This window comes from Gymnogyps californianus, chromosome 1 (genome assembly GCF_018139145.2).
Source record: "Gymnogyps californianus isolate 813 chromosome 1, ASM1813914v2, whole genome shotgun sequence".
Classification (NCBI taxonomy): Eukaryota; Metazoa; Chordata; class Aves; order Accipitriformes; family Cathartidae; genus Gymnogyps; species Gymnogyps californianus.
Window position 1 is genome coordinate 142,592,910 of NC_059471.1, and position 18,602 is coordinate 142,611,511.

Here is an 18,602-nt window from a genome sequence, read left to right on the forward strand (position 1 = left end):
AATCTCTTCCCTTTGGTTCTTTGAAACCTACTCTAGAACTTTTAAATACCTGAATAAAACACAGCCCCACTGCCTGAGCCGGTCTAAGTAACATACAAAACGAGCGCATTATGGGTGAAACAAGGTGAGACCGTACCATTTGACTTTGGAGCCATTCGATCAGAGCCTCTGCCGTCGAGTCCGGGACCTGGCAGCGCAGCCCCTCTCTCTCGTCTGCTTCCATCATCTCCAGCAAGCCCCGCAAGTCCTCCACCAGGTGCAGCGCCCGCAGGCCCCCCATGAAGGGGGAGGTGGGGGACTGGCAGTCAAAGATGCCGTTGGAGTACTCCAGCGCCTTCGAACCTGGAGGGAGCAAAATCGCACGGGGTCAGGCAGGAGGCAAGCAGGTCAGACACACAGCAAGGCTGAGAAATGCTAGGTGGCGTTTGCTCCCGGCAGGCATTTATCTGAACCAAACTCAGCGCTGGTGCTGGATCCTGCCCACGCCACGCGGCAATCTGGAGAAGGGCAAGCCCTTGATGGCGTGCTGTGTGGACAGCAGCTCCAGCAGGAAGGAGGTGGGCTGATCCGACAGGGGGCATGTACGCCACAACTGTGCCCACAGGTTCAAGGCGTAGGCTGGGCTCCTGCTTCCCGGGATGTATCAGAGGTGGAAAGTACTGCGGGGGGAACAGGCTCTGCTAACACTTTGAGTCACCCTGTAGGGACTGCATGACGCAAGTCAGACAGTGACGGTGTCCAGAGAAAACCATGCTCTGCATTTTTCATGTAGGAATATGTTATGCTGCTCCAAAGCACTGGAATTTTTTTAAAAGAATAAAGAAAAATATGAAGATAAATAAAAAGACCAAATCACTTCTACATGAGAATAAATTTTAAACCCAACAGTTTGACATGGTAGCACTGACATTTGCATGTTAATAAAGAGAAAAATCTCTTATTTGCATAAACTCACAGTACGTATATTTGACCTACATTAAACGTTGCTATATATTAAGTAAGGATGGAAACTATGAAGTCAGGATTAAGGTTGATTTAAGTCAACCTAGCTAATTCCAACTATAATTTCAGCACACTGATTTGTGACCTTAATACTGTAATGCCTTGGCACAATGTGACATGTTCATGACAGAGCATCATTTGTACTGTCAGCTTTTGGAAACTACAGTGATATGCCATATATGCACTTCCACGAACTTTCATTCACCTCATCTGGCAAGCCACAAAAATGCAAGTATTCTGCTAATTCCCTTTGAAAAAAATAGAGGAAAAAATCCCCACAACAGCATAGGAGTTGATATCCCTTTGTTATATTACTTTACAGGTCTGTTCAGACCCATGGGTAAATGAAGTCTGTGGTGACTTAAACATGCCAACATCACATTTTGGTTTTATATTAAACCTCATCCTGCCGTAACCAACTTAGGCTTTTGGAAACACAGATACATGATCGGATCCAAATACCAGTATCTACTTATGGAAATTACTAAAGTCACAGCTTATATGTATTTTTAGAGATCATTACGATCCAACTGAATCCACTTTACATGTGTTCCTGCTATGTGTCCTTAATATCTTTAGGAAAACTGCAGAGAAAAGTCATTGTTCAAACAAAGCATGCACTGTATGACGATTTTTTTCCCTAAGGGAAAATATTTTAAGTGGAACTATTAAAGACTTTGTAGCTGTGTTGCTATCCTTGCAGAATATTTTTTCAGTTTGGGTAGCTGTATGCATAGGTCTGCTGGAATAGGATTAAACTAGTAACTTCTTGCTGCTTTGCTGCTCTGTGTTGTGTACTTACATTATTTTCTAACTCACTAGACTCAACTTAAAAGCAGAGGTTGTATACTTTGCAATGCCTCTCCTTGGTCCACTTACAATTTACAGGTACTTAAAAAACCTCAAATGTTCAAGGCAGGTCCAAACCAAATGTTTGGACCCAGAGCATTCCAATTTTGAAAAAAAGGAAAATTCAATTCATGTTTTAGAGTTGAGAGAAGTTCAGAGTAGCCAGTATTAGGCAAACTTACTCTTCCTGCCTTGCAGCAGCAATTTAAACACAGTCTGGTTTGAAATGTGCCTTGTCCTTGGCTTTCATGGTGCTGTGTGCACCAGCTGAACTGCATCACTCAGCCACTTTGAGCAGCACGTTGATAGAGGCTAAGAGAAAAACTACAATCCATTTAGCCACGTCTGTGTGTGACACTCTGTGCAATCCCTCCACTCCATTTATTTGTAATCGCTAAGCTATAATGGAAGACACCAAACACAACTACCAGCACATTCCCTTCTCAGCCTGAAACTCTGCCCTCCAGGTATGAGAAACGAGGACTGAAATAGATAAATGAACAAACTGCTCCAAGTGTTTACCTGCTATAATGCCATCCATCTGCTCCAGAGCCGCAGCAAGCATGTCACTTGCATCACTCATCATCTTCTCTCTTCTCAGGAACGATCACCAGCTACACCATAAGGAGCAATAAAACACCGATAGTGTGAGTTGGATCCAGAGCCTCAAGTCTGCAATTCAATCTGAAAAAGAGAATTTAATTTCACTGCATATTCTCTGAATTCAGACACCACCATCGCCGGACTAGCAGGAAGACTGGGGCCGTTTGCTGACCACAAGACTTGGAGGTGTTCACCACCAGGCATGAATTGGCATCAAAGAATGAAAGCACCAACCTGATGATCCAGTTCCTACTATCGGTCAGCCCGTGGCCTGCTCTGCCCGTAGGTCTGTGCCACTGAAGGGGCATCCCATAGAGCACCTCAGAAATCCCACATGGCGCTTCAGGGAAGGTCGCATAGAACCTTCCATCACTAAAAGGAAGCTGCAACTCAGCAATAAACCACGTGTCTATCCACTGTATTTTTTCTCCTCAAGAAATTGCTGGTATAGAAAAAGAGGAGTCTGACCATTTGCCGAAGATTTCTGGATGTCTGACAATCCAGAAGTCCTGGGCCTGCAATCATTTGCCTACAGGTAGGGTATCTCAAATGCCCAGGACTCACTGGACGTAACATGCACACACAGACCATCCCCCCCCAACAATGCTGCTCTGAGCTTAGCAGAGATTCACGCCATAATGATGCAATCTGATCTTACTTGAAAGCCAGAAGTGGTCCCCAGAGGAGTATTTCCAGCAAGAGCCTGGAAAAGCGAACCTGCCCAATGTGCTGCCTGGGCAGGTGAACTAGCAGACCCGAAATCCCGATGGGCTACAAATTAAGCACATACTCAGGTACTTTGCTGAAGTGGAGCTGCAGAGGTCAGAGGCGTACCCAATCCCTCCAGCCCAGCACAATGGACACACAAGCCACCGAATTAGCCCAGATTGCCGTGGCTTTAATCTAGGACAGGCGAGACGACTACTGCTATAAACAGTCAGGGAACAAAGCTAAACAAACACCAGGAAGGAAAACCCGCTTTAACCTTTTGCATACCCTGCCATTTGGTTTTTGTATTAGGCTGCATCGCTGCTGACATTTGCCCCGACATAAGCAATTAAGAAAGTTGTTCACAGTTTCTCTGGCATAAGTCCTGGAAAAGAGTCTACTAAAAACCAAAGCAAAACAAAAATTCACGTTATAAACTGAGTTTTCCCTCCTACGAGTCACCTTATTGGTTTGACCCAGTTGGGAGGTAGCTCTTATGGGAAACTGCCAGATAGCTTTGCTGAAATGCTATCCTTAAAACGCCAACAAACATTTCATCTTCCATATCAAAACTTTTATTACATAAAGGAGGTCCAAACACAAAGGTAACTTTTGAAGGACAGCACAAAGACTACTGTGCTTTTGGCGAATGCCTTGCTTTATTATTTAGTTGCCAGAGTCAGAAAAGCCGAGAGAACTTTAAAAAGTCAAAATACCTGTAAGTTAAGGTGTTGCAAATCTTAAAAAATGCAGTAGCATTGTAACTGAAGACTTTCAATCTTCAAGAAGGAAGCCCCCAAATTTAAACACAATGTAAATAGTAAACTTCAGGCAGTACAATACCTGCCATAATACGCAGATCCTTCAAGATATTTGGTCTGGTGCCTCTATGCCTGATAAAAATGAGCAGAAAACTCAGCTTTTGCAAACACATTCACTTGGACAATTCTGAAGACAGTCTTGTCCTTTCCCCTTTAGGATATCCTGGCTTGGATAACCAGGTCCTGCTGAAGTCTACTAGACGTGGGCATTTGCGTTGGATTTCCCTCTGAAGGCAAAGAGCACACAGAGAAACCCCAGGGCTGCTGCTGCCCCAGGCAAAATGCTGATTCCTCACAGCTCTAAGTGGAAAAGGACCAACGATGCAAAGCATCCACAAACCCGCAACAGCCAGTTAATGTTTGGGCATCAGGAGCGCCCACCATCTTCCCAGTGTGCATAAACACCTGATGGGGTGAGTAAAGACGACGGAGCCAGACTGTTCTCAGTGGCGCCCAGTGACATGACAAGATGCAATGGGCACACATTAAAACAAAGGAAATTCCACTCAAACATAAAAAAAAAAACCAAACAACTTTTTTACTGTGAGGGTGGCAAGCACTGGGAAGAGTTGCCCTTTTGGGGTCTCCATCCTTGGAGCTACTCACAGACTGACTGCCTGGTGCATCCTGCCCTGGGCAACCTTGCTTTGGGCAGGAGACCTCCAGAGGTGCCTTCCCACCTCGGCCATCATTGAGCTCAGCACAGCTCACGATCAAGCATTAAATACAGTACTGAGGAGGCCACCGAGGCAAAGCCAAGCTGCAGGCTAAAGATGTGCTAAGGAACAGAGTGCTCCCTAATTACATTTGTTCACAGTGCACCCCTTGTTCCTCACCTTCTGTCTAGGAGAGACACTAATTGGGGGCAAGGAACTGCTAATTTACATTTGCACAATAAAGCCATGGCTCATAGGCACAGAAAAATCACCTTCCCTGCGCTTCATCCAGGCACAATCCCTCCTCATGTTTCCAGAAAAAGCACTCCTTGCTTTTCTTAGGAAAAAGGACAAATGAGGGTTTTGTCCACGGTTATCAAAAATCCCTAAGACACCTTACGGATTAGGGAGCAGCGGTGGCAGACGGTGGTACCAACAGCATCCAGGAGACGTCCAGCATTTAGCCCACTGTTACCAGGTCCTACCTCCAAGGAAGGAGACACGTCAGTCTGCACAGTGTTTCCTCCACTGCTACTGCAAAAGGAGCTGTGTTGCCAAGAGCAGCAGTGAGAAATTTTCAGATAAAATTTAGTGAAGCAAGACCGTGCAAACACACTGATCTCAAAAAACCCTTCCACCACTCATGAAGCATCTGCTAGCAGCCTGACCAAGCCTACAGCTGAGAAACTTGGAGAGATGAAATAAAAAGAACAAAAAGCCCCCAAGCCGAACAGCTGGAGATGACGCAACAAAATCCCATTTCCCCTGTTATTTGGTCCTAAAAGTGGTCATTGAAAACTAGCCTGGAACAGCACATCCTGCTCTGGCCACCTTCCCAGCACAGTGCATCACATCTGGCAGTCAGGAAGTAAAACCGCTGTGATAGAAAAATACTATTGGAGGCATCCTTCCCCAGTAAGGGCACAGAATTGCTTTTATTCTTTGCACACCGGCACCGGCACGTGGGGAACGGATGGGCAGGGGGGGAAATCAAAGACCTCATACACCAGCGGACCAAAGAACCAAACTGCATGAAACAAGAAAAGTCAACAAACCGCAGGAGGAAGGGGGTGGAAAGGGGAGGTGCAGAGGGAGTCAAAGAAATGCAATTATTAGACAGAAGTCATAAATCAGCAGCCTTTGTGGATTATAGGAAAGAGGACAATACTGAAACACCAGCAGATTAATCCCTGCGCCTGCTGAAGGGCACCGAGACTGCCTCTGACTTCACACACTTTGAGAGGAGCCTGGGCTGACCACTAACACAGCAGACCTTTCCCGATAAATATGTTCCTTTCTTCGTTTTGCTTTTTATGGCTTTGGTCTAATAGAAATAAAACCTAAGAGAAAACTCAAGGCTTCAGGGTTTTTTTTCTTAGTAGTAACTAAGGAAAACCACACAGGTAACACAAATGAAAATCCATCTTGAAGAAGCACAATGGAGCTCTTTAGGAAAATAAGGAACAGCTAATGTTTCGGATGATGTCAAGCAGTTTAAATTCCTTTCATTCCGAAAGCAAAAAGAAAAAAAAAAAAAAGAAAATCATTATTTTAACACAGATGGATCTACGACACGGCAGATGAATGAGAAACCAAGGTGCACACAAGAGATGGAGAGGCAGACGCACAAAAGCTACCCCTAGCATAACACCATCAAGAACACACCTGGGAGGAAAGTACTGACAGTACCCTGTCTGACAGACCATTTAAAATAAGTTTTTCCTTGGTTTCCAAAAAAATGATGACTTACCTTCCTCATTCCTTCAATACATACACAATCAGTGCAAGATGGGGCAGGGCGGGGATGCTTTTACAGAAGCAGATCCCCCTTCTAGAGCTCCCAGCTGAATACCTTGCTCATGCCGGCAAGAACAAGCACCACTTCATCAAGGTTGTATTTACAATCCACCATTAAAAAAGTAAAAATAAAATACAAATGCAGCTATCTCCACTATCAGTTACGATTAATCTTATCACTAGCTGGCATTTCTACCGTATCCCTGGCCGTTACGGAGAAGATGTTATTTGGTCTTACTTGTTTAACGTCCCTTCCTCTGGTTCGAACACACCAGCCGGTTGCTAGGGCTATGCTGTTCACTTTTCAGTAGGTGGAGATTTTTTATTTTTATTTTTGAATGACATACAAACCCTCCAGCTACAGTGCTAGTGAAGATGTATTCCAAACGGCTTACAGAGCAAACAGAACACTGTCCTGCAAACAAATCCAAGGAAAGCTAGAAAAAAACAAGGGGCTTTGTGAATGGGAACTGCAGTCTGCTGGATGCAAACAGCAAAGCTGCCTGAATATGGATTTCAAAATCAGATATTTAATTAAGATGGCAGACTTTAAAAAAAAAAAAAAAGGTGCTTAAACATTTTACATATGTAGGAAATTATAGCTTCCCCACCCAGAGGCTCTCTCTTTCTTAGATCAAACAACACACAGACAGGCATCTAAGGGCAACATCTTCAAGCCTTTTTTTTTTTTTTGACGTGGTTTCATTCTGGACATCCACCTGCAAAACACACCATGCTTTAAAACCCAGAGGTTTGCAGAGCTGAGGAGAATCAGCTGCCTGCTAGCAGGTCCAAAGGCCAAAAGGACACACCGTTCCCCGCGTGCAACCTCTCCGGGGAAGGGCAAGGGTTGGCCTTTTGTCCCACTCGCCTTCCTCTTTGTGCACATGCTCTGCAAACGCTTAGCGTTTGGAAAGAAACCATGAGCTACAGCTTATTTTTATGATATGATGCAATAAGATGGATGACTTGAGTTTCCCAGCTCTCCCATTCCTACATAACACTCCTTAAATCAGGAAATTTTGATACACAGGAATGAAAAATCTCGATTAGGGCTCGTTTCTGAGAGCTGTAGAGAGTAAAAAAAAGACCCCCCACCAGCAGGCTGTTACCCCAGAGCAGTCTACCACAAAAATACAATGAAAAAGCCAACAAACTGCAGTCATCCCTTACGGGGAAAGTGGAGGAAGAGAACCTGTTCCACAGCAAAAGTAAGGCCCCAAATTTCACCTTGCTGTCAAAATTAATGTCTCTGCATTCTTGGTCCTACATGTATGAGATGACTGCGAGAGGTCTGAAGCATCTTCTGGATTCGCGCCTCTCGCCTCACAACACTGAAACAACAAATCCTTAGCAATTAATTTTACAAGGTAAAGCACTATTTCATGAAGATAAATGCCATTTCAGACACATCATCACATCTATTTGTGCTTTTTCTTGCTGGCCAGAAGAGAAACACGAACACACAGAGACTTATTTGCAAAATACATTTCAATCACAAATAAAATGGGCTTCAAATGAATTCAGTCTAAATCTCTGGCACAATTTCTCATGGGATGTTTTGAAGATACTCAACTATAGTGCCACCAGTCAGTAGCATTTTAACACTTAATAATGAATATATTCAGCTAATTTACACTAGGAGTCATTAACATTTCTTTTAACATAAAAAAAGACTCCATTTCATACCTTCCAGGCCTGAAAGAAGAAACTAAAAAAGAAAATGGATCCGTGTTGAATATATTACTCTGGTGTTCTGCAAGAGAACAACAAATGAAATTTAAAAAGTAAAATTAGGAAATGCTGGAAGTATCTTAATGGGAATAATGGAGAGAAATATCTTTGCATAAGGCAGGAACAGGAAACTAGTCGGGTCCCAAACATACTCCGAGTTGCTTAATTCAGACGTTGCCTCCCTTCCCCAAGGAGAGGCCCTGGCTGCTCTGTGGAAGCAGGCACCTCGGCTCAGGTCCCTCCCGGGCATGGGGACACCTCCCTGGCAGCTCCTCCCGGCAGGCACCCCTGCTCTCTTGCCCTGCAATGGCTGAACAGCCATTACACACAGGCCAAAGCAAGGAGGCCTGGTGAGACCAGGCATGTCCTCTGGCTGGTCCTTCCATGTACAAGTCCTCCATTTTGGGAGGACGGCTATGAGGAGCCCTGTCCCTGAAGCAGGAGGCCTGGTGAGACCAGGCATGTCCTCTGGCTCGTCCTTCCACGTACAAGTCCTCCATTTCGGGAGGACGGCTATGAGGAGCCCTGTCCCTGAAGCGGGAGCCCAGTGGGACCAGGCTCAGGGCCCCGCCAGCCTGCAGGTTCACCACCCTCCAAGAGCCCAACGCTCAACTGTGCAAAAAGGATAAACATTATTATGAATAAAAAATAACCCAAACGTTGGCAAAGGCTTACTTAAACTGATAATGTCTATTTATTTTTATATATATAAATAAATTTCTTCTTGAATTTGCTGAACTCTAGTCAATGACATCAAAGCAGTACTGTTCTCGTATTACGCAGGACTACAAAAAAGCAACAAATGTCCCTTTGTTCCCTAAGTCTAGATCCTTTCTTTGTTCCCTGAATTTCATTATTTCTTTATTATACAACAAACATTATTTATTTCCTTTAACTGATAAAAATGAATGGAAGCACACTGAAGCTGAAAGCCTATCCCACACTACATGAGAAATGTCTTGAGATAAAAGGTATCAAGCCATAGAAAAGACTTAAAAGTATTTTAAGAGCATAAAGCACAAAAGTCCTTCAAAGATATAACTGTTCATACCTGGGAAAAACTTACTTCAAATCACACAACAACTTTTATTACCAACCAGCTTAGTCGCATTCTGCACCTTGCCTTAAAATTTGTTAAACACATTAGTCGTGATGCAAAAGCTAAGCCTCAACAAGATAAGCATCCTTCAGACACTTTGACAGACATGTATACAGAGCAAACAGCTTCTATAAACACCCAAAGTCTCTGAGTCAAGGTTTATGGCTTAGATTCATATTCAATTACAAAACAAACCATTTACTTTGGTCTGCATTATTGAAATCATTCTAGTTGCTTATCTCTGCTACCCTACTCTCCAGCAGCTCTTTTTTTTGTTGTAATCCAAAGGAATTTAAAAAACACAGCAGGTGACAGGTTATGTTGTTTTGTGATGCACAAGTGAGCACTGTGATCGCTGGATGACACAGAGGCAGCCAGAGCAGCAGTACCTTACCTGCAAAGCAGCTGTGTAATGCAAATACCTGTCTGCAAACACTCTTCAGACTCACTTTCACTCGTTACTCACCAGCAATCCAAGGTCAAATGGAGGCTTGCAAAAAAACCCCCACAGATATACTTCACTTTAGGCTGTTCATGTTTTACTGGTTAACAATATAGTAAATGCCTTCAACTACTCACCTTAGAGAGTCTGAGAAATCAATACATTATTTTCTCACATGTTTTGCATGGGTCCACTGATTAGAAAAACAATTGAGATATTCATTCCTCACTCCAAGACTGCTAATGCAAGCAAGGAAATGCCTCACATTCCCCAGCAACATGTTATTGACATGCTGTGGCCACACAGGCTACGAAACAAAAGAGGCACTGTTGAGTAGGAATCCAAAAGGTAGTTCTTCAAAATACCTTAAGAACCACCAAATCCTGAGCACAGACCCATGTTTAGATGCGATTTCATAGCTCGTACCGCTTTCTTTCAATGGGCTGGATCCAAAGATCAAATTCACAAACTTCCAGATTTGAAAGGGTCTGGCTTTAGATTTTTGGACCTTCAGGTCTAGGAGTTTCCAGATCCACAGTTTCAGTGTTGTCACTGCACAAAGCAAAAGTAGAGGGCACCCACCATCAAAAGCCCAGAAAGTAAATAAAAATATATTTAGCTTGAACAGTATTTTCATATGCATCTGTAAAAAACAGCAGAAAAACCAATACCTTGTAATTCCACAGCATTAACTGTTACATGGGGAAAATTTGCATATGAAGTCCCAGCATTACATCCTTCCCCTTCTATCTGCCTCTGATTTTGCTATCTTAAGATTTACTTTTCAGGAGGAATATGTAAAAGAAGAGTGTGATATCTGAAGTACATGCTTTGTGTGTGAGGATACTTCGTTTGTTAGAGACTCATGGTATCTGAGAACTTGAGGTTGCCAGTACCACCACTGCACCACTGATACACCAACAATCCCCTGATATAGCATGATTCGCCATCTCTCTCCTCTTCGTGTTTTAAAAATTAAGCAGGGTAAAATTCAACATGGTTGAGGACTTTTTTTTTTCTCCCTCACGTAATAGAACAGGACTGAATTTTAAATAGAAAAACATAGGGGGGAAAGTGAAAAATAATAAATTGCAGGCCAATTTTTGCTCTGGTCTTCGCTTGCTCACCTCAAAAACACGTGGACCTCTTCTCTTCTCCTAAACTAAAGCCCTTTGCCAATAGGTCACGCTAGAGCTTTGCCTACAGCTTATGTTTAGGTAGTACACTTGGGAATCTGAGAGAGTCTATATCAAGACAACCTGCTTTAGGCAGCACGTGACTTTATCCACTATTAAAAATGGACGTTCTACCTTTGAGATTCCTGAAATATCAGATGTAGGTACTGTGTGCTTCAAAACACAGACTTCAAATTTTGAATTAGTTCTCAGCTTTGAAAAGGCCCAAGTAGTTCACGTGCAAAACACATTCTCAAACATGCATGTTTCTTCTCATCAATGAGAAAGCAAAGGCGAACGTAGTCACCTCTGTGTTCTGACAACTGCCATGCGTGCTACCCCATTGCCAGCCAGAGCAGCCACAGACAAAGACCCTGCAGAGCAATGCACTACCCAGCTGCAAAACAAGGAGATGCCTCTTGCCCAGGGAGAGCAGCGCTGCTGGGATGCTCTCTCCCATCCCTGCGGGAGTATCCTCCCCTTCCTCCAGGACATAGCCTGTGTTTGCTGCCCAGCTCCAGAACCGCTCGTTCAAGCCCAAGGTAAAGAAGAGGCACTCACAGACATGGCTTCTTCCCAGCACTGCCCTTCCCACACTTTCTCTCAAGCAGCTTCTGTCCCCCACATCCCTTCCCAGGATACAACCTCCAGTCCCTAGGACAACACAGCCCCAAGTCTGATAACCAGGGATTTCGGTAATGCTGGAGTAAGCAAAGCTTTTTTTCTTTTTTTTTAGCCAGGGGGCAGAGAGCTGTTGATTTTGTCTTGCCTTTTCAACACTAAAGTTTCAGTGCCAAGAGACGAAGGACAAAAGCTGTGCGCTCTCAGCTGGAGGAAAGGGTCCTTCTCTTCTCTTCTAAATGCTGCACTGATGAGTAGCAAGCAAACAAATCCCCCCAAAACCCCCTATTATTACAGTGCAACTTTAAGGAGCCATATGGTGTCCTCACTGCTGTCTAATGCTTGCCCTTGCTCAGCTGGGGAGCCATGTGTCCTGCCTACCCCTGGGCCAGCCTCACTTCTCAGCACGAAGGCTATTTTGCAGCTAGGACACAGAAACCAGCTCCCTTGCTGCACACTCCTTTTTCATGAAAGCGTGCAGCCGGTTCTTCAGGATAGAGGTGTTGCCTTCTCCATCCCATCTCCACCTCTCCTCCTCTTGTCAGACTGACACCTCCTCACCATCCCTTGCAGAAAGATGTTTTCATGCCCTGGTGCCGTTTTGCCTCCAGCATCACCCAAGGCTAAAAAACTCAGTGGAGCAGGGGCTGAGCTGTGCCTGGGGCTCAGAAGAGCTTACAAGAGAAAGATATCAGTGCTAGGGGAATGGGAACAACGCTGGGGCAGGCTGGAGGGCTACACGGATAATACAGTCATGGTGTATGGGTGATACTGAAGGGTAGGAGGGTTTTCATGAGCAAGGCAGAGGGAGGCAACAGGTCAGCATCAAGCCAGAGCTGTGACCTCTGCAGGAACAGAGCATGGAACAAACCTGGTCCTGGCCCTACTGTCTTCCCTTTCTTCTGCAGCAGGAAGAGGAGGGAAGCTGGGAAGAAAGGAGGTGGCAGAGGAAAAGGTGACTTCTTTCTGCTAAGACCTAGCGATGGAAGGGAGCAGCCACTCTCCATCCCATGGCCAAGCCTCTGTGCATATGTTGGAGGGGGAAATATCCCACCCATCACCCATGGCCCCAAAAGCAAGATGAGCAGAAAGTGCCAGCTTTACAACAGAGGAAGATGCAGCTCATGAGATGAAGAAAAATCTTAGCAGTCAGAAACTTCACACATACTCGCATCAATGCATGTTTGATGCCCAACTGGGGACAGAATTGCAGCTGCTACAAACCTACCTGGATTTCTGTGGGATAACAAAGTTATTGAGACTGAGTTTACTTGCCGCAGATGATCTGCTAAATGTGAAACAATTTTTTTTTAATTACGTAGAACAATGCAAAATACCTGTTTCATTAGATACAGCAATAAATCGTGGTTTATTACTGACCTTACTAACAATAGCCTGCGTTTAGCAGACAGCGCTATAATGCACTAAAATGGAGAATAAGGTAACTTTTAAGAGCCGTGCAAGAAAGTTTACAATCCAGTTGCAGTAGTACAGTGTGAACGCACCTATGAACCACCTGGTTCGGGTACCCAGAGCAGCCTAACCAAAGCAAGGGGCTGCAAAGCTTTCTCAGGCAACAGGATAAGCAGTGGATGGGTTAGCACACACACCACCCCCATGCTGCCCAGGCCAGTGGTGCCATGATCCAAGTCAATGAGTCTGAAGCAAACTTAGGTGTGGCTAAATCATGCAACAACAACAATAATGTAGAAATACCGTCCTGTGCAAGAGCTGAATTGCCCCTCTCCGTTATTAAGTATCTGCAACGTGTTTAAGCCAGTCTACAACTCTGATATGCCAGTCAGGTTTACAGACTTTGCTGGAAAGCCAGTTTTACACCATAAACCTTGCCATATCCGATTTCTCCCAAAACTCGAGATCTTACAGAGAAGTAATTCCACTAGGATCTTAGTTTTCATTACAAAAGAAAAAAATATTATTGAGCCACATGGTTGCTGAAGGAAGGTTGATGTGATCTGAGAATATCCTGAAAGTTTGAACACAGGAAGCCCCTTATTTGCCATGTAATATAGTAAGGCATAGAAGGGATGTGGATGGAGGAAGCAGGATCACTTGACTTTTTTTTTTTAAGTCTGCAATAGATAAGAAAAGAAAGACAGCTTAGGTTGCTTAACTGTTGCCCTTCCCTCAACCTACAGATGTAATTAAAATAAAGCTTCAAAAACAATTCATTTAATACTTTTTTAATTAAAAGTTGTTTTTATAACATAAAAAGACCAAGGGTAACCTCACTGCTGTTTCATAGTTGTACTGGGAAAAAGTGGTTCTTGTGTAACTTTGTAGTTTTCTAACTTTCCGAAGCCCCAGTGTAACAGAAGATAGCAAAGATGGAACAATACATCTAGGATTTAAAGCTCTGCCTAGCCCAAGGTTTATACACATCTAATTAGCTCCTCCTGCACACACACCCACCCACCCTTGAGCTCTGGGAACTGCTAGTGTAATTCCTGCAATTAAAAACTTCGATGCCAGAATCCTTGTTTGCCAAAAGGAAAAACAACAACCAGCACGGCTGGGCATGTTTTTACAGGAGTGGATGCCCAATTGTAAAAAAGCTCAGATCCAAGATCTGAACTCTCCCAAAGTTCAAGATATTTATTAGAAATCTGTAATCCAGCACCCCATTGCCTCCCAAGGACTACCATGGCCCGTATACTCCAGCAGAGCAACCAATGCAAATCAGAAGTTTTGGAGCTAAACACACTGTGGTTTTATTTGGCCATATCCAGGGATCTCTCCTGGACGTGGAGTAACTACTGAACAAGTCTCATGCTGTAGCAGCATCTCACTCTGGTTTCCCTGTCAGAGACTATGTTAACTTCTTACTGTGTCATGGACATTGGCAACACAGACAGATGAGTGAAGGACTGCTTGCCTGCCACGATATGAAATCAAAACTAGTACAGAGCAGTTCAATGCATGTGTATTAGGTTTGCATGGCAAGGTTTTGGTAGCAGGGGGGCAACAGGGGTGGCTTCTGTAAGAAGCTGCTAGGAGCTTCCCCTCTGTCCGATAAAGTCAATGCCAGCCGGCTCCAAGATGGACCCGCCACTGGCCAAGGCTGAGCCCATCAGCGACGGTGGTAGCGCCTCTGTGATAACATATTTAAGAAGGGGGAACAACAATTGCAGCCGGAGGGAGGAGTGAGAATATGTAAGAGAAACAACCCTGCAGACACCAAGGTCAGTGAAGAAGGAGGGGGAGGAGGTGCTCCAGGCACCGGAGCAGAGATTCCCCTGCAGCCCGTGGTGAAGACCATGGTGAGGCAGGCTGTCCCCCTGCAGCCCATGGAGGTCCACGGTGGAGCAGATATCCACCTGCAGCCCACGGAGCATCCCATGCCAGAGCAAGTGGATGCCTGAAGGAGGCTGTGACCCCGTGGGAAGCCTGTGCTGGAGCAGGCTCCTGGCAGGACCTGTAGACCCGTGGAGAGAGAGAGGAGCCCACGCTGGAGCAGGTTTGCTGGCAGGACTTGTGACCCCGTGGGGGACCCATGCTGGAGCAGTCTGTTCCTGAAGGACTGCACCCCATGGAAGGGACGCACACTGGAGCAGTTCATGAAGAACTGCACCCCGTGGAAAGGACTCATGTTGGAGAAGTTTGTGGAGGACTCCCTCTCGTGGGAGGGACCCCATGCTGGAGCAGGGGAAGGGTGTGAGGAGTCCTCCCCCTGAGGAGGAAGGAGCAGCAGAAATAACATGTGATGAACTGACTGCAACCCCCATTCCCCATCCCCCTGTGCCACTGCAGGGAGAGGAGGCAGAGAATTCAGGAGTAAAGCTGAGCCTGGGAAGAAGGGAGGGGTGGGGGGAAGGTGTTTTCAAGGTTTGGTTTTATTTCTCATTATCCTACTCTGATTTGATTGGTAATAAATTAAACTAATTTCCCCAAGTCGAGTCTGTTTTGCCTGTGACGGTAATTAGTAAGTGATCTCTCCCTGTCTTTATCTCAACCCACGAGCCTTTCATTATATTTTTCTCTCCCCTGTCCAGCTGAGGAGGGGGAGTGACAGAGCGGCTTTGGTGGTCACCTGGCATCCAGCCAGGGTCAACTCACCACAGCATGCCAACTGGCAACACTCATAATGTTTTGGATGAATTAATGACCTCTAGTATTTCCATAAAAATGTTCCTCTGAACACATAATCTCAAGATAAAACTTCAATAACCTCGAGGGATCAGATACACTTTTAATGTTACATTTCTTTGAAGTATTTTCCCTTTGTATTTCAATAATACTTCAAAGTTTTCCTACTTACATACAAATCAGGTTAGACATCTGATGCTAGAAGAAGCAGACATTAAAAGTGTTTCACACTTTCCCAACTTTCAGGTGGGGTGGAGGGTAAAACTCAGTCTTGTAGCAAGGTATATATTAACTCTATGCAGATTTTCACTATACCAGCTGATCAAGAAAGAGTTCACGTATCAAAGGTCAAATAGAAACAGCGTACAGCCCCAGTCCCACCTGCAGCTGAAGATCCTGGTCTCAATGAGCAGCACAGGTTTAACCTGTAGGATGCAAATAGTCTTGCTGACATAGAGAGGTATCAATGGAAGTGCCCAGTCCATGAAGGCCACTGGAAGGAAGAGGCTGTTCATGGGAAAAACAAAGGTCCACCTGCACTGTCAAAGTGAGGTGATCATCTTCAATGGTTTTCTTCAGAGACAAGGGGGAGAACTCAACAGGACTCCCAAAACACTGTCAATGTTGCCAGTGAAGGGGAGGGAATGGCTGGCAAGATGTACTGAAATATAACCAGGTTTTTGTGCCTCGACCAAGGACTTCACTAGACCAGCTGAAAAAAGAAGGTCCTAGAAGTTGTCCTCACTGTCTATCACCATGCCAAAAAAACGCCAAAACCAACCACAAGTAAGCAAATCATGACACTTTATCATTATCACCATGATCTAGCAGCTTCCTCAGCAACCATGTGAACATCTGGGGCCAAACCCTTCATGATATACATGGAGGCCCCAAGAGTTACCTAGATGTAAGTCTTGCTTGTTCTCAAACACTAAAGAAGTTTTAAAAGGTTGGTTCTTGCTTCATATGTAATAGATCTATAAAAATAATTATTTATTTTAAAAATACTGCGCATGTATTTCCCTTTGTTGAGGCTATTTTTCATGTGCCTAGTGAGCCATCACTGGAAGGACTGTTTCCGGGGAGTTATATTTAGCTCTGAAGCACTGCAGATTTTGTTTCCCTAGCTAAAGTTAGGATAGGATCCTCCCTTAGAGGAGGATCTCTTACTCTGCTAACAGAAAGCAAGCACTGAGACAGTCTAGTCCGGGCTTGCAGAAGACACTGGTGATGCCAAGGCCCCAACTACGATGATCTTGCTGCGTAAAAAGGGAAGAGTAAATCCAAAACTGGCAAGAATGTTTACTTTACATATACAATAGACCTACAGCTTCAGCCCTGTTTAGGAAAAGAAACATTGCTTATTTCAGGATGTAAATCATCACACACCTTCATGCAGGAGTCCTGTCATACTATGGCTCCTCTTGGGGACAGCTCATGATTTATTTACCGCTATACAGTAACAGCCTGCAGCAGAGGTATTTAAGCAGCTATGCAAGGTTGCCTCTTCAGTCACCGGACAGAAACGGGGGCAGCTCTAGATAACAAGTGTGCTGAACTGCTCACAGAAAGGTCTGCTGCTGCTCCCACCCCCTCCAGCAGCACTACAATATCCCTACAGTAATTACCATCCTTACAGCACGAAACTCTGCTGCTTATGGAGACAGATTCATCTACTTCAAGGTTTTGCTGGTAAGATATAACTACCATGATATTTTACTTAGTAGAGGTTCAGGTCTTGTTGATAAACTCTGTTACTTTTGCAAATGAATTACTATGCATCAATCAACGTGAGTGTGCTCACTGCTGCTATAATACAGTTTTGCAAGCACCGAAATATCCTGGAAATACTGTGTTACTGAAATAACGCTGTTATTAGTGGGTTTCTAGCAAAGTCCAAAAAGCAAGACTACAAGAAAGCTCTAACTGCTTAAATGCTACAACACAAGGACTTCTCTAGGACAAACTTTTAAGACCAGCCACTGCAACTGTGCACTTAAGTTTGCATAAGCCAGGTGCTCCTGCAATTCATTACACACTTCAACTGCTTTACCCAGGGAAATAGCCTTACTTGATCGCTGAAGATAAATACTGCATGCAAATAAGCTAGAAGTCCAACAGGAAGCCCTGCTGAAGCTTGTGGAAATCCACATAAGCACAAGGAGCACTCGCACATAACAAAGTGTAAGATTAGTGCTGTTAAAGCCTCAAAAAATATATTGCCATTATATTGCATTTCATTAACAATAAATTCCCCCAACTGGAACACGCCTTACCTTAAAAAGTGACCGAAAGCAAGAAATTAAAAAGAAGGGTTTCCTTCTCATTTTCTGAGCGTAAGATTTATTGCAATACAATCTGAATGGAAAATACGGATGGATAATATTAAACTTGTTGCCTTAAATACAAGTTTATTAGAAGTGCCAAAGTAGTGCTTTCCAAAACGGAACAATAATGTGCTCTACACAACTACTCCTAGTGTTATAGACCTTACCCAGCAGATTATCTTTTGATCTCCCAACTTTTCCAACTCCATTTTTTAAGCTAAAGAATCTTTGACAGAAGCCCAACTCCTTGATGTTGCGAGGTGAGAGAAAAGGAAAACACCCAGAATAACTCTCAATTCTATGAAAAAACATTCAAAAAGCATTGTCCACATGGCAGATCCTCGAGAAAGCCATGGTCTCCTCATTTTTTATCAATTCTTGATAAATTTTTGGAAGAAAATCCATCTGGCCGTACATTTAACAATATGTAAGAGCAATCATCACTCCAGTTTATCCAAATTCTGGTTCAACATCCAACATTAAAATAAAACGTTTCACAAGTATATTCAGAAAAAGAAGAAAAAAAACCCCAAAGGTCAGGAACAGGTATCTCTGTGTGGTAACAACCAGATCTCTGGCAGTGGAGGTATCTGACTCATACAGTTGGCCTTTGCGATTCGTTTTCTGCCCTTCATTAAAACTTTTGACAGTTCCAAATAGC

At 44.2% G+C, this 18,602-nt stretch overlaps 1 protein-coding gene across 4 annotated transcripts in view; it reads right to left on the bottom strand.

Moving 5' to 3' along the window:
* Window positions 1-18,602, bottom strand: part of PPFIBP1 (PPFIA binding protein 1) — a 119,857-nt gene that overhangs the window by 53,238 nt on the left and 48,017 nt on the right. For all 4 annotated transcript variants that reach the window (XM_050915070.1, XM_050915055.1, XM_050915062.1 and 1 more), the window contains exons 3-4: window positions 2,374-2,535; window positions 137-342 (exon numbers count right to left, since the gene is read on the bottom strand). In XM_050915070.1, coding sequence (XP_050771027.1) covers window positions 137-342; window positions 2,374-2,437 — 270 coding nt within the window. In that variant the 5' untranslated portion in view covers window positions 2,438-2,535. The remainder of the gene's footprint in view (window positions 1-136; window positions 343-2,373; window positions 2,536-18,602) is intronic.